This window comes from Triplophysa dalaica, chromosome 16 (assembly GCF_015846415.1).
Source record: "Triplophysa dalaica isolate WHDGS20190420 chromosome 16, ASM1584641v1, whole genome shotgun sequence".
Lineage (NCBI taxonomy): Eukaryota > Metazoa > Chordata > Actinopteri > Cypriniformes > Nemacheilidae > Triplophysa > Triplophysa dalaica.
Window position 1 is genome coordinate 7,805,054 of NC_079557.1, and position 23,807 is coordinate 7,828,860.

General features: G+C 39.1%; 3 protein-coding genes across 4 annotated transcripts in view; 1 reads left to right on the plus strand and 2 right to left on the minus strand.

Annotated features, from left to right (window-relative positions):
* drp2 (dystrophin related protein 2) overlaps positions 1 to 9,015 on the plus strand; it is a 106,934-nt gene extending 97,919 nt beyond the window's left edge. For both annotated transcript variants that reach the window (XM_056769486.1, XM_056769489.1), the window contains exons 20-23: positions 847 to 1,084; positions 4,055 to 4,172; positions 4,356 to 4,489; positions 4,936 to 9,015. In XM_056769486.1, coding sequence (XP_056625464.1) covers positions 847 to 1,084; positions 4,055 to 4,172; positions 4,356 to 4,450 — 451 coding nt within the window. In that variant the 3' untranslated portion in view covers positions 4,451 to 4,489; positions 4,936 to 9,015. The remainder of the gene's footprint in view (positions 1 to 846; positions 1,085 to 4,054; positions 4,173 to 4,355; positions 4,490 to 4,935) is intronic.
* A 99-nt stretch (positions 9,016 to 9,114) lies between these two features.
* Positions 9,115 to 16,705, minus strand: LOC130437850 (aryl-hydrocarbon-interacting protein-like 1). The gene is made up of 8 exons (XM_056769491.1): positions 16,574 to 16,705; positions 15,768 to 15,947; positions 15,269 to 15,457; positions 14,841 to 15,017; positions 14,592 to 14,733; positions 11,298 to 11,839; positions 10,548 to 10,689; positions 9,115 to 9,947 (listed from the first exon to the last, which is right to left on the minus strand). Exons 1-8 carry the CDS (start codon positions 16,667 to 16,669, stop codon positions 9,268 to 9,270), a joined length of 2,148 nt encoding a protein of 715 aa, XP_056625469.1. The 5' UTR covers positions 16,670 to 16,705; the 3' UTR covers positions 9,115 to 9,267.
* Positions 16,706 to 17,163: 458 nt separating this feature from the next.
* On the minus strand, positions 17,164 to 23,799 carry taf7 (TAF7 RNA polymerase II, TATA box binding protein (TBP)-associated factor). The gene is made up of 13 exons (XM_056769067.1): positions 23,387 to 23,799; positions 23,217 to 23,252; positions 22,962 to 23,038; positions 22,389 to 22,467; positions 21,646 to 21,779; positions 21,368 to 21,491; positions 21,188 to 21,246; positions 20,676 to 20,748; positions 20,234 to 20,344; positions 19,937 to 20,122; positions 18,792 to 18,904; positions 18,258 to 18,317; positions 17,164 to 17,907 (listed from the first exon to the last, which is right to left on the minus strand). Exons 2-13 carry the CDS (start codon positions 23,236 to 23,238, stop codon positions 17,863 to 17,865), a joined length of 1,083 nt encoding a protein of 360 aa, XP_056625045.1. The 5' UTR covers positions 23,239 to 23,252; positions 23,387 to 23,799; the 3' UTR covers positions 17,164 to 17,862.
* Positions 23,800 to 23,807: the final 8 nt, after the last annotated feature.

The following is a 23,807-nucleotide window of genomic DNA, read 5'->3' on the forward strand; positions in this document are numbered from 1 at the left end:
GAGCTGGAGAATCTGCCCTGTTAATCTGCATCGTTTCTGATGTCCCGTTTGCTGATATTTCTATCGTTTTATAAATTTGGCAGATGCTTTTATCCAAAGCGACTTGCAGTGCAGTGCGTTCAAGATAAAACACACATTTATCTGCATCTGTGTGTTCCTTGGGAATCTAAATCAGTATTTTACCAATTGAGCTACAGGAAGGCATTTGCGAAGATAAAGTGACCACGTTATTTACTTAGTTTTTCATAATAAATCTGTATATACTATGAAATTAACACCATGGTAATTTTTTAAATATCTTAGTATTGTTATGTATGTATATAGCTGAGAATATACTGTACATTTTTACTACAGCTGCTGGATTAAGATTATTTAACATGTATTTAATATATAAAATATATAAATAAAAAGAAATGCAAAAAATAGATCAAATAAATGAAGTATAAATGCATGCATTTAAATAAATCCTTTAAGAATCACAGATTCAACATGTTGGCAAACAACATTTAACATGTCTGACAAAACAGTCTTGTGGAAAGTTAGTCTAGGCTTTTAAGGAGAAGAAATAAGACAATACTTTCAAAGAGTAATGCAGCCCAATAATTGTTTTACCTCCATTATTTTGTTTTCATGGTCAATGGTAGCCAAAATTGATATAAAAAATCGATCATAATTAATTGCACAGCCCTTACATTTTCGTACTATAGAATTGAAGAGAAACATCATCATAACTACAAAGTGGGTTCCGTGTGTATCATATTTCCTGAGTGTATAATGATCCAAATGATTATGATGTCATTAATGTGGTGGTGAGGTGAGTAATATCAAGGATGTTGTTATCTGAAGCGTGCTGCAGAGCGAGTACCGGCGGTTGAAATGGAAGCACGAGGAAGCAGCAGCGTCGCCCCAGCTACTGGAATCGGGTCCGGGGTCACCGGCCGGTCAGGAGGACGAGGAACTCCTAGCCGAGGCACGAGTCCTCAGACAGCACAAGACCCGTCTAGAGACGCGCATGCAGATTCTGGAGGATCACAACAAGCAACTAGAGTCCCAGCTACACAGACTCAGAGAATTACTGCTGCAGGTGAGATCATCGAAAATCTGTTATTTACTTTGGAAATGTGGATTACTTTTTTATTTTGGGAACACAGCATGAGTCTCAATACTCTTTTCAGTTCAATGAAAATGTAGAGTCTCAAGGCCCCTGGTGCTCATCCACACATATATGAAAGGGAGCAGTTATTTATTATTTGATTAAACGTTCCTGAGAAAGAAGCTACACAGGTTTATTTGGGTGCACTGTCCCTTTTTATTCAAAGGAATAAAATGCCCACGTGGAGTCCTGTAATATGAGACACAGTAGAGTAGGAACTCTCTATATGAAATATTGGACCATAGCATATGTAAGTCAGGCATTTCTGTGCCTTTAGTCATAGATGTTTATGGCTTTAAAGGAATATCCGGAGTTTACAGCCATCAGACAAAAGACGGGCTTACAAAATCTACAGAACACGGTGCATGAGAGAGATCGAGGGGGAAGAATAGTATTTGAAGCTGGAGGCAAAGAGTAGGCAGATGATTGTGACGGGATGAGAGACTGCATTAAAGACTGCCTTGATGTATCACGTGTACACGGGTAAAAGAGAGGAATAGAGGCAGTGATGCTTACTTATGCAGGTTGTTTAGGGACACCGAGAGTTTTCTCAAGGAGACTCATCCGTATTACCTGACAGATATCACTGAAACTTTCTCCTGCAATATTACTCTGACAGCGCTACACTCTATGAAACGGAAAAGAAACGAAAGTGGTCGTGATCTGATTCTTTGTACGCTTGCCGCCTGTCAAAACATTTGCCCGTTTACAGGGCAGAACATATATGGGAAGCAGGTAACATCACTCGCCACCATTTTGAAACACTGACAGCTGGAGGGTTTCTGTTATCTGAAAGTTAGATATCAAGTTATTTATAAACAGAACATAAACTGTATGAAATCAATTGCTGGCTGAAACAACTACATTGTATCACAGCACAGAGTTTACTGTATAGATGACAGCTTTTCATGTATAAACAAATCAAGTATTATTATGACACGTTACTCACAAACATTAATATTAATGTAACGTATACATTTTGAGTTAATACACAGAAATCTAGAGCACAAACGGTGTTCTCTATTAGTGTGAAGTAAATCAAACCTGATGTTTAATTTCATACACTCTAGATTAAACGCATCCGGAATGAACGTTTGTGTTTACATAATATATGTCTGTTTACTGTGCGTATTTATTTTGTATTAATAAACACATACATGTACACATACAGTCTATTTAAATTGTTAGGAAATATCTGCATGTACAATATACATTTATTTATAATTTACAATCAAATCATTATATATAAACATTTATTGATTTTAATATATTTCTTAAAAATATACATGTGCATGTGTTTGTAAAAATAATATGCACAGTACACAGACATATATTATGTAAACACAAACTTTTATTATGGATGCGATTGATCACATGAATCGTTTAATAGCCCTACTATAAATACAAACAACCAGACCTCTATAATGTATATACAGTTTCTAAAGCAATGGCATTTACTTTTATTTAAAACGGATTGGGGAATGTATATCCTCTGTGTTCAAACAAACCTCTTCTGGACTCGGCCGAGCAGTAGAGGATGTTAAAAAGTACCCATTACTGTGAGTTGAAAAGAGCTGTGGAGCCAGTAAAAGAAGAAGACACAGTAACTTTTGGATAAATTGCTTCTGGTAAATTGCTTAGATGGGAAGGGAGAGTTAGAGCGAAGAGTTATGTATTGGGAGAACACCATTGATGGGGATGAAATCGTACAGGAGGAGTGGGAAGTAATTGACGGTAAGTCATTTCTCAAGCTGACATACACAGAGCTTAAGGAGAAAGATGGACAGGGCAGCGAGTCCTTTTCTCCGAAGGAAGAAAGATGGAAAGCTTGGGCAGAGCTGGATGAGGAAGGTACTCGTGCAGATGGTCCAGAAGTGAGGATATGTTCTGGCAGGAGATGATTGACAGCTTGGATAAAGAGAGAAGGCAAAGGAAAAACACAGAGGCTGCGGCTGTAGGTGGAAAAGAATCAGGAGGAAATCGAGGGGAAGAGAGAAGTCGACTGAGAGACGTGTCATGGGGAAGGAGATTATGGAGATTTTAACTCCTCGTGCTGCAACCGTTGAAAGGCTCTAGGAAAGTACAGTCTTACCTCGGTGGACATCTCTGTAAAGCCATAAAGAGTTTAGTGCTGAATAACTTGAGGCATTCATGCAGACGTCCCCGATTCAACTCATCTGCCTGTGAGATGTGAGAAAGAGGCGAGTCATCTCAATTTCTTATTACTTGGCTTCCCTTAGATAAACGACTGCCTTTCTAAAGTATTGAAAGAGACCAAATCTCTGGGTGATAAACGCCAAAGTTTTGGCAGGGTTTGAAAACATTGCATTTTAGTAGATGTGTTTTCATCATAGAAACTGAAAGCAGCCTTTTCTGTCTGGAGCATGACTGTGGTTTGGAGTACAATTGCGATTTGCTGCGTACTGCACGATGCACATGTGTGTAATGGATGTTGCTGTCTAAGCTGGTGTTTTTAAAGGGAGAGTTTGCCCCAAGCTAAAATTTCTCTCATTATTTATTTATCCTTATGTCATTTCAAACATTTTTGACTTTCTGCAGAGCTCAAAAGAAGATATTTTGAAGAAAGTTGGTAAACAAACCTCAGAGTCACCCACATTGTGTGAACACAAAACCAATGCAAATGAACGGGTACCGGTTAACATCATTCTTCAAAATATCTTCTTTTGTGTTCTGCAGAACAAAACAAAGTCATACAGGTTTGGAATGACAAGAGGGTGAATAAATGATTAAAAAAAACATTTTTGGATGAACTATCACTTTAAGGATGAAACTATAATATCTAGTGACAAACATTTGATTTACACTTTTGTTGAACACCCTAATATCACCTGTTCTCCCTGAAATGTCATTTCTCTTCTAATTCTTTTTCGTGTCTTCTAGCCCAAAGATGAGTCCGAGGCCAATGGCTCAGATCCATCCTCTCTGTCTTCTCCGGTGTCGGGGGGTGGCCACCAGGGGGAGCCGGCCAGTAGAGAGACGACAGACACTGAAGCTGCAGGTATGACCTGGAACAACCTTGCAACACGATGCTCTTTCATCCTGTCATCCTGCCAACCATCTATAATAGGATTTTGAGACATAACTTTTAAATATAGTTTCAGGAAGGCTTTTAGGGTTATGTGTGTCTGTTAGTCTGTGATGAAAGTTGCTGAGGACATTTTTTATGTATATTTTATTGCAGGTGAAGATTTTGATAATGAGCAAGACACTGTGGTGCAGCTGCAGCAGGTTATCGAGCAGCTGAGGAACGTCTTCCCGTCTGAACCAGGTCCATGAAGAAACTGAATATAAACTCAGAGGCTTGATATTGTGAAGGTGCACTTATTGTTTAATTATTTTAGAAACAAATTGATGTCATGAATGTAATAAAACATTATAAGAGAGTCAGTCATGTTACATGAAAGAACCGAAGATGTTTTATGTCATTAATGTATTACTTGGATCCACACAGCTTGAGGCTGCGGATTTGAATGCAAACAAGCACATGAAATGAAGAGATTGAAATCTTTCAGCATATATCAAGAGTTTGTTTCAGTTTTATTGTAGTTTTTAAAATATTTTGAATTAAAAAATATGTAATATTTTAGTTTTCATTTTTTATTTCAGTTTAATTTTTGTGCTGTTGGTATTTTGATTATTTATTTATTTATTTATTTATTTTTAATATTGCCAAATAAATTAAATTTATTTTTATTTTCAATCTAGTGCCTTATCTTAAATTTATTTCGGACTTATGGTATATTTTTCCCATTTGTTTTCAGGTGCCATAATGCTCGTCTGATGGTGGGCAGGGTTGTGAGGCTAAGAGAGACAAATAGGCTGAGAAATGTGTAGGAAGACACACACCCCCTGGCCCACCGTTCTCAATCTGCGGCCACTTGTTGATCCCAAAGAGCTGTGGAATACCTGAGTGCTAACTAAACAAACTAATGATGTTTACATGGTGCCAGAGGCCCGCACTGATCCGGACACTGTGCTAACCCCTGTAGTAATGCAAGATGTGTGGCTTCATCCGTACAGCACAAGAACCACAAACAAGACTTACACCATATGGGAGGGGGGGGGCGCTCCTCCCCTTAAGTACCTCTGTGCCAGCAACTTATGTGTTGTGATTTTTTATTTTTCATTTTAAAATGTAATGTTTTCAGACTCATGCACATATAAACACGCACACACAAACCCCGTGGAAAATCATGCTTAGCAATGCTCGGCCCTTGCTCTGTGAAGCAGAAAAAAGCAGATTCCTGGGAATCGCCGGCACGCCCGGCAAGCTTATTTACACTGTAGAAATGACACATCTTCAACAGAGGCTATCATTTATTGAAGATGCCAAAGTGCCCGTGAGCACTGTGCTCCTACCCTGTTCTGCTCTCCTCTGAGCATCTTTCTTTCGCTCTTTCACACATGCATTCCTCTGTCACATACACAGATACCTACACTGATGAAATTATTTTCTTAATCTAACATTTTTATGTTGTTTAAATATAAGTAAACGTAATATAAGAGATACATTTACTTGTGAAGCATCATTTCATAAAATAGGTATTTTTTATCAGAATTTGCTTTCATTCTCATCTGATAATATTTTTTCAACCCCTTCTTTTATTTTGAGTGTAGGAAATGTGTGCTTTAGAAAAACAAAATTTACTTCCATATTTATTTATTTAAATATTTTATTTATCAAAGGGTTTAAAGGATTCTTATTGAGCTTAAAAACTGTTTGAGCTTAACTTTTATTGAACCCAGAACATAAAAAAGAATCACAATGAAGACAAATCAAAGTCAATAGTGTAGAAAAAGTAATTTTGCTGCACGAGTTAATGCATCTTGTTTTGGTTGAGATGGAAAAACAAGGTAAAAACAAAGACTAAGAAATAGTTTTCAGTGTAGCCATACGTTCACACAGGATTTGCGGCAGAGATGAGCAGATTTCTCTGCAATTGTTTTTTTGGGCACTAAAGGAAAGGCCTCTCGGCGATGGAGATTTATAGTGATGTTGTGTTGTCAGAGCACTTGCTGTTAAATAACAGCTGTCCTCTGTGACCAGAACGGGAAAGTAGATCCCCGAATGATGGCTCATCCAGGTTCAGCGCTCTCTCACCGCTTCAGATGGGAGGAACCTGTTTTACAGCAAGTCACAGTCTTGATTCATTCTGACCCAAACCCCAGATATTATGCCTTAAAACTTCAAAGCTCCCACAAACCGAGCGATGTGCCACTTTGTGAATACCAGCCTTATATCAATTAATTAATTAACAGTGTTTTGTTTACCATTTGTGCTGTTTATAATATCTCAGTATTTCTACAATCTAAAGGAAGGCGATGAAAGTAAGAACGTAGAAGAATTATTTAACATCGGGCTGAGGAAGGAGGACAGCAAATGGATCACGGTCTTTGTCAACACAGAGCGAAAGGCTTATTTTGGAAGCGTGATTTACTGTGGGCTGTCAGATTTATACGAGAGGAGAAGATGCTGGGGGATGTAGAGAGAAGAGAAACAGATAGGCAGAGGGCGAGGGGGAACAGATACGGCGTGAAACACCGCAAATGGGAAAGACAAAAGAGTGTAAATATTCACTGTGATGGGTTGTGGCAAGGCAGCCCCTGAAACAGGAACGAGATTATTGCCTTTGAGAGAGCTCGAGATGTTCTCCATTTGTTTCAGCAAACATGTTGAAGTTATTATCCCCGCCGCAAATGGCAGTTCCTCGTTCTCTCCTTCTCCATCAAAAAACAAAGTGACCCCCTCGCAGTGTAGATTTTGCTTTGAATCCCGAGGCGCCATGGCTGGGATTTTATTTTACATCTGTGTGATGAACTGCTTGTTTGTTGAGATGCAGTTGCTAAGGAACTGTCCCCGAGGACACACATCTCCAAGCTGGTCTTCATAAAGGTGAGGTGGCTTCATAATAGAGATAGGACAAATAAGCATATCGAGGGAGAGAGAGAGAGGGGTTCTTTGCACCGTGTGCCTGCCTCTGTTTAACTTGCGTGAATCTTCATTACGATCAACATCTGGTGTTCACCCATTTATCATTCCAGTGCTTCAGAATCAAATCATCTCACACAGGCGAACACACAAATATGCACACAGCATTGCATTTTATTCTTTCAAATCTCTTTTATTTGCTAATGAGAAATCTGGGAACAGTTTTAATTTTTAAGTCATTTTAATTTTTTCAAGTCATTACACGAAAAGTACCGAACATCAGTTCAAATAGGTTTAGTGGCTGATATAAAAAAATACAGCAAGTTAAAGCTGCAGTCTGTAACTTTTGCCTCTATATGTGACCCTGGATCACAATTTTAGTAAAAACCAAAAATACATTGCATGGGTCAAAATGATCGATTTTTCTTTTATCCCCAAAAATTATTAGTACATTAAGTAAAGATCATGTTCCATGAAGATATTTTGTAAATGAATTTACCTAAATAAATGAAAACATTATTTTTGTGAGTGGATGGCCTGCTACAGCGCATCCGATTAACAACCTCGAAGGCAATTTTCTCAATATTTAGATATTTTGCACCCTCAGATTCCAGAGCTTTAAAGGGCTGTATCTCAGCCAGATATTGTCCTATCCTAATAAATACATCAAAAGAAAGCTTGTTTATTCAGCTTTCAGTTAATTTAGATATCTCAATTTTGGAAAATGTACCCAAAAGACTGGTTTTGTCTTCCAGGTTCACATATCGCCATCGCCGTTTGAATTACAGGTAACTTTGTGTATTTATTTTGTGTGTTGAAGTAAATTGATGCAAAAATCTGACCCAACAGCTACTGTTGCAAATCTGGAAAAGGCAAGGGTCTAGTTTTGAAGGTTGATTTTTTTTTACTTGTCAATAACAGATTATTAATTTATTTTAAAAACAGGTTACAGCTTGCAGCTTTAGGTATTTTATTTTTTAATTTTCAGCACTCTAAAAATGTGTTCAAATCAATGGCCCAGTCCCAAAGAAATATTTTGGCTTGTTGCGTTTAAAATTTTCAAGGTTTAGTGTTAAAGTTTTGTAATGTTTTTTCAAGCGCCTGCTTCCACAAGTGAAACATTTATAAAACCTCAACTGAGCCACTTGTAAACATTCTGATGTTAATACTAGTCACTAGAAAATTTTAAGTTGGGCTCTGATTTTTTTCAAATGAAGTAATATACATCTCCTAGCAAGTGTGAGATAGACTGTATGATCCAATACAAAGCTCATGCATAGTAGCAAATCATGTAGCATTATTTAGTACATTACATATAAGGTCTACTAGACATTACACACCATATGCATTAGAAACACTTAACATAGATATCCAGCATTTAACTCGTATCATATCTACTCTTTAACCACAAGGTGTGCTGAATGTTTGTAGGCTGTTGAAAAACCTGAAGGACATTATTTTATGGTTTATACAGCATTGCTAAGGGCTGCCTGAGCTATATTTGCCATCTGCCTCATTATCGAATGCACTCATTATTTTTGTTTGTATGTAGCAGACATGTCAATACCCCGATGTTTCCGGCTCAGCAGATTTTTTTGTAATATTGTACTACACAACATTTGCTAATTTAACCTTTGAACCCGTGACATCATCACAACCCTCATGACGTGTTCTCTTTAGCTCAAGTGACCTGAATACAAACATTCCACGTGTTGTTTTATGTCTCCTTGCAATGTGTGCTGTGTTTTTGGTTATCGGTATGTAATACAGTTAATTTATATTAACAACACAATTCATGTCTTTTTGTTTCATGTTTTTAATCTGTACAAAATGTGAAGGCGTTTTAAAAATGAATGAGTTACTGGCTGCTTTCTACTTATGTACAAAATAATAAATTTTTATTTGTTATACATCTTGTCTGGTTCGTCTTAAAACGACTGGGGAATAACATGAGGATGAGCAAATAAAGACAGAATTTTCATGGTTTCATTTCTTTCAACATTGACTTGTTCTTTTTCTTTTTTTGTTTGCGTTTGACACTTTGGGTGGATTTCTCAGGCTTTGCAGATGATGTCTCTGTCGATACCCCAACACAAACCTTCTCCATCTTCAATTCACTAGATGTCTTTCTTTTCTCTGTTACAACACCTCCACTCATGTCTGTCTACTCCATCAGTCTTTCTTCCTCTGATGCTACAGTGCGTTCACTTTTGTCTGACTTTGCAGTAGATCCTTCATCTTCATTGGCGGTCTCGTCCTTTCTCTTTGAGATGTAATTGGTCAGTTGAGCTTCTTCACTCCTGCTATCTATTTCTGGTCTTTGTCTGTGCTCTGTATCTCCCTCTGCATTGTTTTGGACCGAGTCCCTATCTTTATCTACAGCTTTATTATCTGTTTTTCCTTTCTCTTCGCTTGGGGTCAGAGAGCTCTCCTCTTTGTTCTGGCTGTTTTTCTTCTCCTGTCCTTCATCTTTATTACCTTCCTCAACCCTTGAGCTCTCCTCTGACCAGCTAAAGCCGTCTGATGTCCGTAGTCCTTCGCCTTTGTTTTGAGGTGAAGCTTCAGCGTTGACCTCTCCAGATGACATCTTGCCCTCCTCCCGTTCTGCTTTTTTCTTCTCTTTGCTGTTGGCCTGCAACTTCTCCTGGGTGCTGGTCCAGTAGTTTTTCTTCTCGCCGATGCATTTCACTCTGAGGTTATCGCACATCATCTTTATCTCCTGCTTAACGATGGGCTTGAACTTGGGATCCAGATGCAGAACCTTATTGAAATCTCGGCGAGCTTCATCCTCGTTGCATAATGCCGAGTGAGCCCGTGCCCGCTGGTATACCGCCTTCAGATTGTCTGCAGGCGAGATGAAAGTAAAAGGGATATAAGACCTTGCCACACTGCATGGAATTCAGAATAAATAATTCATCTAAAAAAACAATGGATTTCACTCTTTGCATCGAGAGATACCAGGGGAAAAATCAATATGGTGAATGATGCAGTTGATTAAACTTCTTGAGTCAGTAAAAAGTGAAAGGTGAGGCATTGAGATGTGTCCATCTGATACATATTGATCAAAAGTGCGATGCACTAGTTAAACATGTAAGAGAGTTGGCAGAAATAGTGATCATTATGCACATTTTTGTTCTTTCAATGTTTTCTTTACAGTTGTTTATAGACTGCTCTGCCAACATGTAAATCAATTGTCTTCACAAAGTCTCTTACTGTGGTATAATATATTCGAGATAAACCCACACCTACATGCATGGCTGGTCACTTGAGATGTCAGACAGAGGTCTATTAATAATCTTCATTAATGATTTGAGACACAGTATATACTGCGGATGTAAATATAATCTGTCTATAATCATTTCTATCATGATATATGTGCTATTACTTGCATGGAAGACTGTAAATGTCTGTCCATTTATGCAGCGAATGAGCGTATAAACTCACCTTTATGTTTCTTCAGCAGTTTAGTGTTAAGTTCCACCACTTCACAGTATTCCCTGAGCTCCAGTTTACATTGACTGAGGTTCAGACAGAGTGGCAGACGAACTTTCTCCAGAGAATCCCAGTCTTCTCCTTTATGTTCCACCTCAAAAACACACGGAGAAGGATGCTCACCCAGCCATATGACTGCTAAAATTCCCATAGGGAATTCCCATAGGGGATTTTAAACTTCCCTGTCAGACTCGCTAAGCAGATTTTGTATCTTCCGGCACATGCAAAAATGTGTTTGTATGTAAAGTGTATCTCAGTTATGCTCGGAAATGTTGAAAGTTGCATGATAATTCCTATGACATTTCTAGTGGTTTTAAGTGCATTTCTACCAAAAATAAGGACATTTCGGGTTGTCTCTAGTATGGTTGCGAAGCGGTTGCTTACTAGGTCAAAGGAGCCCATGTCTCTATGATATTTTCTCTCTAAATGTTTCGGATCGCTACTTAATTGTAAGTCAAGGGGATTGTTTTACCCCTATTGTCGTCCGCCAAGTGCACCTCTTCTAAACCAGCTGCATGCATGAGGTATCATTCATGTCCTCAGCACAAACAACACTGAGCGGGCTATGCACTGAATTTTAATGCTTAAGGTTAGGAGGTGGTTCAAATCGATAACTATGCATCACTAATCTTTTGCATAAACACACAGCTGTGCATTCTACAGTTCAGTGTTATATGCTGCCTTTTCAGTAAACAGGCTCACCTTAGTTTGGAGATGGTCTATATACTCCAGAGCATCCTTGAACTTTGCACTCGCCTCGGCGTAGCGATGCTCTTTTACATTGAAATTGCCTTCATCTTGGAGCAGCATGATTAGCCGTAGCATCTGCTGCCAGTCCTTGCCCTTGGTCAGAGCTGCTGTCCTGCGATCGGACTCTTCACTTTTGATATCATGCTTGTTTTCCTTCGCTGCCGATTTCTTTAATTCCTTCTCTGCTTCAGTGCGCGCTTCAGGAGTTTGAGAATGTTCTCCTGGGCTCTCCTCTTTTACATGCATTACGGCGATGTCCTTCTCTTCCTCCTCCGGTTCATTCTCTTGTTTATGTTTCAGAATGTTCCAGTATCTTTCTTTATCCTCCCAGTTTTTTTCCTTCATTCTCTCAGAGAGAAGATGAAGGTCTCTGTGCACCAGTCTGGACAGTGTGATATCAAGGTTGGCCACCCTCTGGAAGTCTTTTCTGGCCTCCTTCTCACTCCACACGGCTGCATAGGCCTTTGCTCGCTTGTAGTAAGCTTTTACGCAATCTGGATAAAAAGCAGAGAGATATTGTACAATGAGATTATATATACTGTATATTGTTGTTCTTCTGACATATTGAAGCTATTAGAATGCTAAAGCTCCTGAAGCAGCATCCTTTTCTTGTGTTAATAGTCATGTATTTGCTATGTAAATATGCATTAGACTGACATCTTTGCAATGCATCTCTGTTCAGCATCTTGCGCTTTGAGTGCTGTGTTTTTAATATCAAGCTGAAAGAAGTTCAATTTCTAAAATGTCTCTCGAGACATCTCTGCATTCTGTTTCATCTGTTTTTGTAAGAGTGGACCCTGTGTGAATTGCCCTACAAATGGCTGTCTCAACCACAGAATGGATCAAATGCTGATATTTTGTATGATTTCAAGGCCCCCCATTGCCACCAACAATATTTGAGCCCTCCCGCACATTCACAATGTCTTGCCAATAAAATATTCTGGAGTTTGCCATGAATAAAAATATTTAAATTTGTTGTTATAAAAACAACAGAATACTAAGGCTGTGTTCACACTTGACTTCTTTTTTGAAGCTGCTTTCATCTGTTTTACATTATAATACTATTTTTAAACGGCATAGTCTTTTTATGCAGTTAAGATCGTCTTTTGAGGTTGAAGAAACCCGGCCTTCGTCAAGCACCTTTTTCCACACCTTACGGAGACCTCTTGTGATTGGTTGAAAAGGCTCAAGCGTGAAAAAATAAACTGGCGGCCTGTTGGAGCATAGTTTTGTATAAATGAACGTTTAATTTTCACTTTCAAAAACTTCTGATTCCATTTCGAGCGAGACATTTGTATTGCAGTTTTTAAATATTTGATTGGTTATTGCAAAGACGCTCTAGTTTATAATTTAGATAGACTTCCGTTACGCTGCCTATGAAGTCTGTCTCTCTAAGCTGCCTTTGTGCACAAATGCTATTCTTTGAACATTTCCGGCAGCTGTTTGTTACCACAAAAAGTGCCATTGTCAACTTTTTCTTGTCAAGTGTAAACACGGCCTAAGAATATCAAATTTTTGTTGTTTTTGCATATTTGAATGGATGTTCTATTTTCAACTATTTTAATTCATCTTAGAAGTTTGTTGACGCCCCCTAGTTTTTATGTCTATTTTCATATCACTCCTTTGTTTTTCATCATGCATTATAAAACAATGTAAAATTTCAATTCAATATTTTTACACACAGTTTCAGTGACATTAACATAAAAAAAACTTTTGAGCCCAAACTTGACTTACGGTTGACCTCTGCAAAGGATCATGTTCTGTTGAGTAGTTTTAATCTACTCCTTTAATACAATTGATATAGGCTACAATAAAATATTAACATAAATAACGTTTAATATAAATCAAATATAAAACAATTTGTTATAGTACAAACAAAAAGACCGGAAGTTAACTTTGGGCCAGGTGCGTGTGTCAAATGAAACCGTCTATAAAGGAATATTTTCCAAACCCCTTTATTTTTACATCCAACTAAGCATGTTTAATGATATATAGCTTTGTGAAACCTTTTGAAAACCTTCCGATATTGAGTGAATAACAGTTCATTAACCCTTAGAACTCAGATATTCCCATTAAACGTTCATAATGTCAAAAAAAGCATTAGAGCTCTGCCACATCCCCAAAAAGGCCTACACAATCTAATCCTCACTCTGTGCTGAGTGCACTCAAAAGGCTGCTAAGATCCCCTATTGACAGCTCTTTCCCTCTTTCATTTGATCATTCTTCTCACTAAATCTTTCAACCGGGCAACATTTAAACACACTTCCCCCGGCCAACGTCAGCCTCCGGGTAGAACACAGCGGCTCTTCAGAAAGAGGACGTGCTCCTGGGTAACACCCGAGAAGAATGGTACATGGAGCAAGGATGGAAGATTTGAAGTCGATGAGACAACAAGGTGTGGGTGACACACGGGCCGCGACAGAAGGAAATGAATGCTTGGTATTGGAGGGGACAGCGTCCCTGATGAAAGGGAACCGCGGGTGGCTGAATTCGCCGCGCACACTGCATATGCATACGGCTTATTAGGGAAACTACCCACGCTGCTGGAGAGGCGATACATCTGTCACTTTAGTTTTCATGCTTCAAGAAGATTTCACAGAGCAACTTCTGTCCTCTCTGCTCATGCAGTCAGCCGTTTTCCACAGACTAAATAAGCTCTGTGATTAACTAAGGTTTATGATACGTACATGTTTTGTCTATCAAGATCCTTTTGACATAAAATGAACACAATATTAAATTATTTTAGAAGTATAAATACAATCGCTATAAGCAGAATACACCAGTCACCATCACCACCACTAAACCTTCGACAACTCTTTCAGATTTTACTAAAACATGTTTTCTGGTAACTAATCACTCAGTGAACGAATCCCCATTCACGTTTTTTTTATATTTAAGCGCATGTTGCCATATTTGTGCTTAACACACCCAACAATGTTTGAAGTTCCATTTAGCTTGCTCATAATTGCTGTTTTTGAGACTTTAAAAAATCACAAGCAGGTTTGAACTGGTGTGTGTTTATGTCCTAGAATAAAACGTGAAAAATATTTTGAGCTATATTTGTGAACCACAGATCATATTTCAGGCATCTACACAAAGACTGATATGGAACTGTATATGGAAAAATGCTAAATTGCTTCTAGCTTTTTTTTAAATAATACATCTGAATAAAAGGCAAAGATGTAAGCTTTCAAAATTCGGACATCACCTTTTGCCAGGATTGTATATGTATACCATAAAACGCACCTTTGTGTTTCTCCAGGAGCTCTGTGGTGTGTTCTATGACCTCATAATATTCCTCTAACTCTAACATACACTGGCAGTAGTTCAGCACCAGAGGAATGATGAGCCTGCCCAGATTAATGTAGTCTTCGTCTCCTGGCATCTCCTGCACGGGAACACATTCATTTGCATTCATTAAAGTGTTTAGATGTAATGAGAAATTGTTTACTTGATGTTTTACCCTGATGATTTCTCTACGCCCCCTTATTTTACCCTGGATTGCACCGTACGGAGCAGAACCACGGCTTCCTGGTACTTCTCCGCGGCTTCGCGAAACCGGCCCTGCTTGACCAGAGTGTTGCCCAGGTAATGAAGCTTGGGCACGACCTTCAACTTCTCATCCTTCTCCATCATCCACGACTCACGCTGGTAAGAAAACGGGTCGCCCACCTGAGGAAGACAGACAATTGGAGCGTGCTCGTCACGCCTGGCTGAGGATTGAAAACACAGGCTGAGAATAGGGAACAGCATTTCTTTCCCTGCGTGTAGCACTGGATTGCGTATATTTTGTTATGCTCTGCTTGGGTAGCAGTGAGAAATCTGTTGGAGGTGAAGTGGAACTGAAGTGTGGTTGTGTTCAAGGGTGCGTATGTATATGTATACGGTTGTTACACTGCTTGTTTTGAGCACACCTGACCCACCTGGATTAGCTCCATGATGAATATTAAAGGCTGTGGCGTTCTCATTAGCTCATCCAGCTCTGGGAATCCTGTTGAGTGGTAGTGAAACACGTTGCCCACGCCACACATGTGTTTCTGGCCCTCCAAAGGGTCCTTGCCCTGAGCGATCAATCGAATCCCTTTGGAGACGATGGGATAAAGGCCTGTGTGCTGAGGAAACACAGACTTTATTTATTTCTACACCAACGATACAACCGGAGCCTTAAGTCTCATTTGACTTGCAGAATAGATTTCTTTGCTTTCCCGCATTTTGAGAATAACAACAAATGCAAATGTTGATAGAACATGTGGGAGGCCACCAAAGGTCGTCTGGTACACGTAATGAATCAGAGGAATTCTCCTCCTTCCTCTTTAGAAGATGAATTTGGATCCAATATAAGCAGGAGTGATTACACAAGCAGGAAGAGTACACACAGTGGGAGGCAAAACAAAGAGAATTTGTTTTAATTCTAGCACCTACAGTAGCGTCACACCAGAACTCTGCCACTTCTCCGATCCTCATGGAGGTTAACAGCACCTCCCACACCTCCATCTTGAACATCTTCCCCACGAAAATTTCAGTGGGATGCTTGTTTTTGCGACTGTCGTCAATGACTGTTCTTTCAAAGTCGTCCAACAGAGTCTGGAAGTGGAACACCAGCTGTGTGGGTTGAACAAAAGAGGACAAAGAGAATGAGAACAGTGTTAAAGAGATATTTATTCCCGTTTAATTCACACCCTGTCATCTAATGCCAGGATGACAGCTTCATTCTTTCAAATTTCACATTTTTATTTGTGGCCTTTAATGTTGATGGGAAACCAACACAGCCCACAGGACTCTCTTCCAAAAGGACATTTGAAACGTATTGTCATTCTTAAGTATCTTTACGGAGGTACCTTGATGGAATGGGAGCACACGGAATACAGAGCACAGGTGGTAAATGGAGGGATTAATGTTGGCATTGTGATGGAAAATGTTTGTCATCCTCTCCAGGCTGAGGGCCATATGGCTGGACAAGCAAGAGGGGAAAAGTCACCTGGCACAGATACCATGTGCCTCTGCCGCTGTCCAAACCGATGGGTTGCCAAATGTGTTTCGAGCGATTATATGGACCAAATGTTTTGGGTCACAGATGCAACCTTTCTATCATCAATAAAATCAGGCGACAACGATTTCCAATCAACGCAAATGGTTAGACATTAACCCACCAAACAAATGTCCAATAAAACACGTTTATAACAGCAGGTGCTTCATCTGAAATCCCCTCACATCATCCGGTGTCTTACCTTGGTTCCCTTTGGAAAATGTGGCAGCGGTCCTTGACCCCCGTTCAGAATCTTCTTCTTCACTCCGGGATGGTTAAGCAGATACGTCTCTTCCATTCTGAGCTCTAGTGGAAAGAGTGCTTCTGATGTGCACTTTATTGAATCAGTCGGAGAAGTAATGTCCTGTAGCCGGTGAGTGCAGGTCTCTGGCACCGTTAATTAGCAGGCTGAGGAAGAGAGACGAATCACAACCCTAAACCCAGTGCTGCCTGTCTGCTTTCTGACAGATGGCTGGATTAACAGGTTGAGGATAGCCACTTTAATCTGCCTAGGCTAATCCCTCAACCCCCCAGAATCTTTACTCTAATCCCCTGTAAGAAACGAAAGGACAGGCAACCAGAAAGCAGAACTCAATGCGTGGTGGGTGTTGGGATCATTCTGGAAGGCAATAGAAGTCGGTAATCCCCAAAAGTCTTTGCTGGTATGATTGAGCGGAAACTGCACCAGACAGAATGATTCAGAAGTATCTAGTTGTTCTTTCCAGTTTGTTTAACTTCGTAATGAGTGTAGCTCAAATTTCCTGACTCAACTGATCCAAACACTAAACTAAATAGTTTTAAATGTATTTATTTGACTTGATACAGTAGCCACACAAAGTACACATACACAATCTTGCAAACAAGGGTATGACAGAAGCGTGTGAGGTGAGCTATTTAACTCCAGTCCTGAAGGATCGCTGTCCTCCAGAGTTTAGTTCCAACCGTAACCAACACATGTCTGTTATTTTCAAGAAATCTTAAAGATCACAAATACTTTTTTCAGGTGTTAAAACTAAACTTTGCAGGACAGTGGCCCTCCAAGATCCAAATTGATTCAGAACAAAAAGATCTTTCAATGTTTATCATTGAAACACACAACAAATTTAAAGCGATAGTTCACCCAAAAATTAAATTCTGTCTTCACTTACTCACTCTATTGTCCTTTCAACACTGTATGACTCATTCTTCTAAAGAACACAACTCAAGATATTCTAAAGAATGTTGGTAACCGCACAACGACGGTACCCATTGACTTTTATTGGTTTTGTGTGCATACAATGAAAGTGAATGGGTGTCGCAGTTGATGGGCTACCAACATTCTTCAGAATATCTTCAGTTGTGTTCTGCGGAAGAAAGAAAGTCAAAAAGATTAAAAAAATTTGGGGTGAACCGTCTTTTAAAGTTTTTAGTTACAATAGATAATGGCTAAAACTTGTGTTGTGCAGTCGTCTCCGGCTCTTTGTAATCCATTATCTTTGTAACTGTCAGGCATCACTTGTCCATCAGCGAGTCCAGCTGCTCTTGCAGGGAGGCCAGCTGTTGAAAGAGAATAGAGATGATGGATGGCTAGCAGTAGGGGTATAATTGAAGGCTAAGTGAAATATGCTCTACAACACCTCCAACGTTGTTACTTTTTTCCCCTCAGGCAATTTGTCAGTTTAGGTGTAAACAAACAGTGCAGAAGAAAGTGACATTGATCAAGGGCTATAGGTTGGGGTGAATTAAGTAGAAGACATGTAATGCAATAACACCGCTCTACTGCTCAGCAATATTGCATGAGAAAAACTACATTCACCCGTAGCTGTGGGAATATGTAAAAGCAATGCAAAGTAATAAATGTTCTATGCTACATTCATGCAGGCCTTTGGGTTTGTGTGTAATCCAACCTGTTCCATCTCTTGGTCCTCTTGATGAATCATGTCGTTCAAGTGAGACTGCAAGCGATCCTGAAAAAAGAGAGAGAGAGGCTTGATGAAACTGACAGTGCGCCGTTTTGATGCAAGCCGTTTGTGAATGTCTTAGCTGCTTGTAAACAGATCTATTTGATTGGTGGCTGGTGACTAGAGCTCAGATATGAGTGACCTTTCCCTGTCCGTTGTGACTGTAATGACCGCTGACAAATGTGGCCAGCGCCGTCGACACTGCCCGGCTAAAATGACAGTGTTAAGGCACATGTCCGACCCTGTTTCACTGCGTCTAAATCCTCCCGATGGAGCACTTGGCAGAGCAATTCATTTTTATGCTTTATTTTGAGTCATGTAAAAAATAGCTGACTGTGGGAAATGCAATATTTATGCCTTTTTTTAAAACCTTCCTTCTTGGGTTATTTTACAAGACAGCGCAGCACCAAAGATACGTCACCAATACATGATGAAATGATTTTTAATGAATGTTTGTACCTTTAATCGTTTATTACTCACCCGCAAGGCTTGATTTTCCACCTCCATGATCAATTTCTCCTGTTGCTTCTTGCGGGCACGTGTTTCCTGCAGTTTGGATTTCAGATTGTTGATCTGCACCTGGTACTCCATTACTGAAAATCAAATGAGTTTGTGAGCCTTACGCAAGAATCCCGGTTAACACGCGTGAGTAGCGAGCCCTGATGTTGATATCCCTCATTTAGAGCTCTTCTTTACCTTTAAGAGCAAGTTGAACTGTGAACGTTTGTTTAATCTAAGGTATCCAATTATCCGTAAAACCCTTCACACTTCACATACTCCATACACTCAACCCTTCAGACTGCATAAATACTGAACAGCAGCTCGTGCATTTAGCAGTTCAATTCTTGGTTCCAATGGGGAAATATACACATTTCCAGGCTTTGTGGATAATACACAGGATCTGAAGATTGATGTTTCACCAAATCAAGCAAACATTATGTGACTTATAGCTTTACTCACCCTTATTGCTTCACAGATGTACATGATTTTATTTCTTCAGACGGCACATTAATATACACTAAATCTCTGGTTCTGCATGTCTTATGACAAAACATGCGAAAACCCATGTGATATAAAATCAGATTGCCACCATATGGTTGTGTAACATATTGAGAGCTAAATGATTGGATAACATGACAGGATTTTAATATATAACTACTTAAGAAAATAAGTGACATACATCTGGGATGACATCAGGTTGAGTAAATTATGGGCTGTTTTTGGTGGTAAACTATAGCTAAGAAAAATGTCATATTTACCATACATATTCTAATATTAAATTAATTTAGGTTACTCTTAGGTCAAACCCTTTTCCTTAAGGATTATCAGACCATAAAGACATGACGATAAGCAGGCTAATTTTCTGTAAGTTTGGCTCTAGCACTAATGTGCCAATGAAAGCTGACAGGTGACAAGCCTGAAAGATGAAGGTCATGTGTGTCTGTCAATCACTACTATGGGTAAAAACTCCAGACGGCCGGTACATCTGACCTAAATACAGCAGCACGCTCTTCATTACAAAACTAATCTAGGTCAGCTGTTGTTTGTCTGCCGGTCTGCCTCTCTGCGATACTGTATCTGGATTTTAAATTGGGTTCTGCAGTGCTGATTCAGACAGCCCTTACCGATCTGATTGTTCTCATCTCGTCCTCCGTCACTCTCGCTCAGCTTCTCGTGGAGTTGCCTGACCATGTCGTCTTCAGTGTCCATGATGTTGAGGTCTTCATCCTCGTGCCGTTCGCCCTCTTCATCTTCATCCTCGCTGCTGCTGCTGATGTCGTTGAAGATCTCCCGAAGTTCGTCGTGTTGGACTAAATTGGGAAGTACAGCTTGCATTACTCGAGAACGAGGCATTCGAAACATCTTTTTGTATTGTGAGTGCTCATATGATAGACACGGGGATAGTTTATTAGCTTGGTTACCTGAGGAGCCATGACCCTTGTGTCCAGATGTTCCAGGTGAGGATTCCAGGTTGGATAGAGATAAGCTGTTGTCAGGTTCTTTACTCTCATCTTCAGCAATAATCTCCCATCCTAACCACTGGGTCAAGGTTTATATAGCAATAATCCCTTTATGATAACCCAATAATCCCTTCTGGACCAGCTCATTTTGTTACATCACTGTGCCGTCAAGCTCCACAAATTAATACGTGACTCATGCCACCTTTTATCCTCTTATACTTTCATTCTGAACTTCACCAACCACTTGATCAGTGAGCAAGTCTGCCACCTGGTGAAAATGCTCGGTATTACAGAAAATAGAGTCAAGCATGACGCAGGCATGTAAATTGACACGGGCATGTAAATTGGCTTTGAAATTTGCCTCCAGCGAGAGTAAGAAGGAAAAAGAAAACAAAAAGGATACGAACACTGACAGCTTCGGCATCTGTGCTCAAGAGCCTCTTCACCTCTTTTTCCACATCAGGAGACTCGATGTACTGTAAAAATAAATCAGGTTAGAATGCAGCCCCGGGAAAAGCATTCTCAAAAAACAGCACACAAGCATCTAAATGCCCACATATACTAACAGTAGGGAGTGGCTGTGTGCCAGAGAACACATTAGCGATTAAAAAAGGATGCCAAGTCAATAGCCGGCTTCAACTTAAAGAAGATTTATTCAAGAGCCTTCCACTCACTTGCAGTCACTTCAATCATAGCCACAGGCAAATTGCTTTCCTGCATACCTTGGTGGCAAATGAAGATGGAATGTTTTATTTAAATGTAAATCGTAGGTTACCATTAACTCATTGATCTTTTCCTGCAAGAGTAAACATTTTACCAACCCGGGCTGATAGAGCATTTTGGAATCAGAGAAGGAGAGAGATGAAAAGAGAAGACAAACTGGAAAAACAGTTGAGGGAAATCAAATGAGGTTACCTTCTTCTTCGCCGTCTTTCTGAACCGCCTCTTTCTTGTGTTCTTTAGAGGGAGGGTAACTGAGGAGAGACAGATGTAAATGCATATTACATGAGTTTGATCACTCAATTACTCGTAGGCTGTCTTGACACTCATTCCAGATCTATTCTAACAAATACAAATATAGATAGGGGTACTTACTGCCGTGGTTCCAGACAAATTTCTTGTCCCTGTCCTTGTCTTTCTTTTTGCCTTTGGAGTCTGCAGTGCCAGTGGGCTCCTCAAGAGGGGGATAGAGATCTCCATCCAGAGTGCACACAAGCATCTAAAACAAGAAAAAGGAAAAGTAGATACAAGAGCACTTGAAAAATGCATATAGCTATAAAAAATTCAGGTTGCAGTTACTTCGGTGTTGGATTAAAGTTTTATAAGTGGCCCATTTTGCATGTTTCAGAGTGTTTTGAAAGTAGAGAATTTACCTGACAGATATCAGCAGTCTTGTATAAGGTCTTTTTGTCAACAGTCTTCAGTGATTCCAGGATGCAGGGTAAATCGACTAATTTACACGCTAAAGGAACACGGTCCACACGTACAATCCCATGGCGACCATCAGCTAGAATAAAATAGAATAAGGTAACAATTTAAACCAGCTGGGTTGTCACAAGCAGGGTCACATTTTGTAATGAACAACCTTCTTATTGGGAAATTATTTAAAGATAGAAATAGTTGTGGTATGAATGGAATGGAAAGGCTTATTTAGTAAGTACACTTTGTTGTCGGTTTATAATGAGAACATTTTAATTGTTACATTACATGTACATGTGTATGTTGTCCGTAGTTTTTTGTTTTGTTTGAAAATATGAATGATCAGACTTCTATTAAGAGGGCATTCCCCTAAAGCTGCAGAGCCTACAATACATACATACTGTGGATATCAAAATATAAAATAAAAGGCCTGATAAAAGATATCTTTTAAACAGCATATCCAACTGGGCTAAATTGACTAAATACTTATTTATTTTCAAAAAACATATTTTACAGACCTCCGTATGGAAGAAAATATATAGACCGGACCTCTTGGAACTTTAATTGAATACCCATGATTTTAAACCATGTTTTTGCAATAAAAACAAATATTGTGTCAGCTCGGCACATATACGGTGTTATACACAAGTGACTTTGATTCATAAACTGAGAATCAATCTGAACTTTTCCTACTTACCATGTAACTCTATAGTAAGTCTGTCTTTCATGTTCATGCTGCTGGACTGGGCAATCCGTCTGACTGTAGAGGCATATTCCTAAAGGGCAATATATCACTCAATGAATTTTAACATATTTAAAATATCAAAAACAGTTTTTGCATCCCACTAACTTGGCATTGTTGTTCAGTTGCTACTTACTTGACAGTGGACTGAGTCTTCCCACAATTACACTTTACATAAAGTAATATGTATATTCAATACTGTGTTACAATATGATAGTGTAGTGTGCATGGAGTGATTCTGTCATGCTGTATAACTTCACAATATGTTTGTTATCGTATCCTAATATTTCTTAACACCTTAAGACTGTAGCTGGTTATTTATTGCAACATATTATATGTTATGCTGCCATTGGCCTTACAAAAATTGAAATACTCATTATCATAAATGCAGAACTATGGGGCTGTCATCACACCACATAATACTTTCAACTCCTCCATTATTTAAATGAATGTCTGTACTGAAAGTGTGCATTGGGCAGAATATTAAGTTTTATTTCAGAAATCAAATTAAACGATAGTGATACAGACCTGAGGAAGCCGCAGAAGAAACTGACTCTCCAGTTCATGAGGAGCATCTTCTTTGTTTTTGGAGCCAACCTTTCCAACTGAAACAAAATTGTTTTGTAATGGATCTATAGTCAATAATGTCATGGTAATAAAATGCGACTGATTACCATAAGTGGTGTTTATATAAAATACTTACACAATAAAGTAACTAACATGCTTTAATTATTAATGCAAGAGAGACATAACGTGAATACATGTGTGCTGCACTAATGTTACCTTTTTTTGTTTTGGATGTCATTTTGGCTCGTAATTCTGTACGAAGAAAACAAAACGAAACAGCTGAGCTTTTTTTTTTAGTGACAAGAAAGCATGTTAAATTAGTATAAACGTAAATAAGAAACGAATAGACGTAACGTTAAAACAAAGAATGTAGATAAAATACTCACCGACCACGGAGATGCTAATAGGCTAACGTTACAGATGCTATCTCATATGTAAAAGCGTTGAGCTTAAAACAAACTTAAGCAGAACTTGTAATAAGAACTTGAAGCAGAATAAACATGTTATAATATATTACATACAAACACACAGATATTGTGAGTGAGACACTAACTAAATGCTGCAAATAGGTACTTCCTCGGTGAATTTTTGCGGACGATTTCTTCTTTGGCTTAGAGCATGTTTGACCTCTGCTGTTGTAAACCTGCAACTACAACATTTGAAAACCTGTAAAGACAACGATGTTACACGTGGTGTTTAGAGTCGAATTTAAATTTACTATAAAATGCTCTCAGTTGTTACGTTTTAGACAAACTGTTTAAATCATAAAGAGATAAAAATATACGTTTACTGTTTGGATCTGTACAG

Excerpts from the sequence above, each read along its gene's own strand:
- LOC130437850 (XM_056769491.1), bottom strand. The coding sequence starts at position 16,669 with ATGGAAGAGACGTATCTGCTTAACCATCCCGGAGTGAAGAAGAAGATT. Across the intron at positions 15,458-15,767 it reads AGTTCTGGTGTGACGCTACT|CACACAGGCCTTTATCCCAT; the intron begins GTAGGTGCTAGA and ends GTGTTTCCTCAG. Across the intron at positions 11,840-14,591 it reads GCTCCTGGAGAAACACAAAG|ATTGCGTAAAAGCTTACTAC; the intron begins GTGCGTTTTATG and ends CTTTTTATCCAG.
- taf7 (XM_056769067.1), bottom strand. The coding sequence starts at position 23,238 with ATGACATCCAAAACAAAAAAAG. Across the intron at positions 23,039-23,216 it reads GACATCCAAAACAAAAAAAG|TTGGAAAGGTTGGCTCCAAA; the intron begins GTAACATTAGTG and ends ATTTTGTTTCAG. Across the intron at positions 17,908-18,257 it reads AGGACCAAGAGATGGAACAG|CTGGCCTCCCTGCAAGAGCA; the intron begins GTTGGATTACAC and ends CTCTTTCAACAG.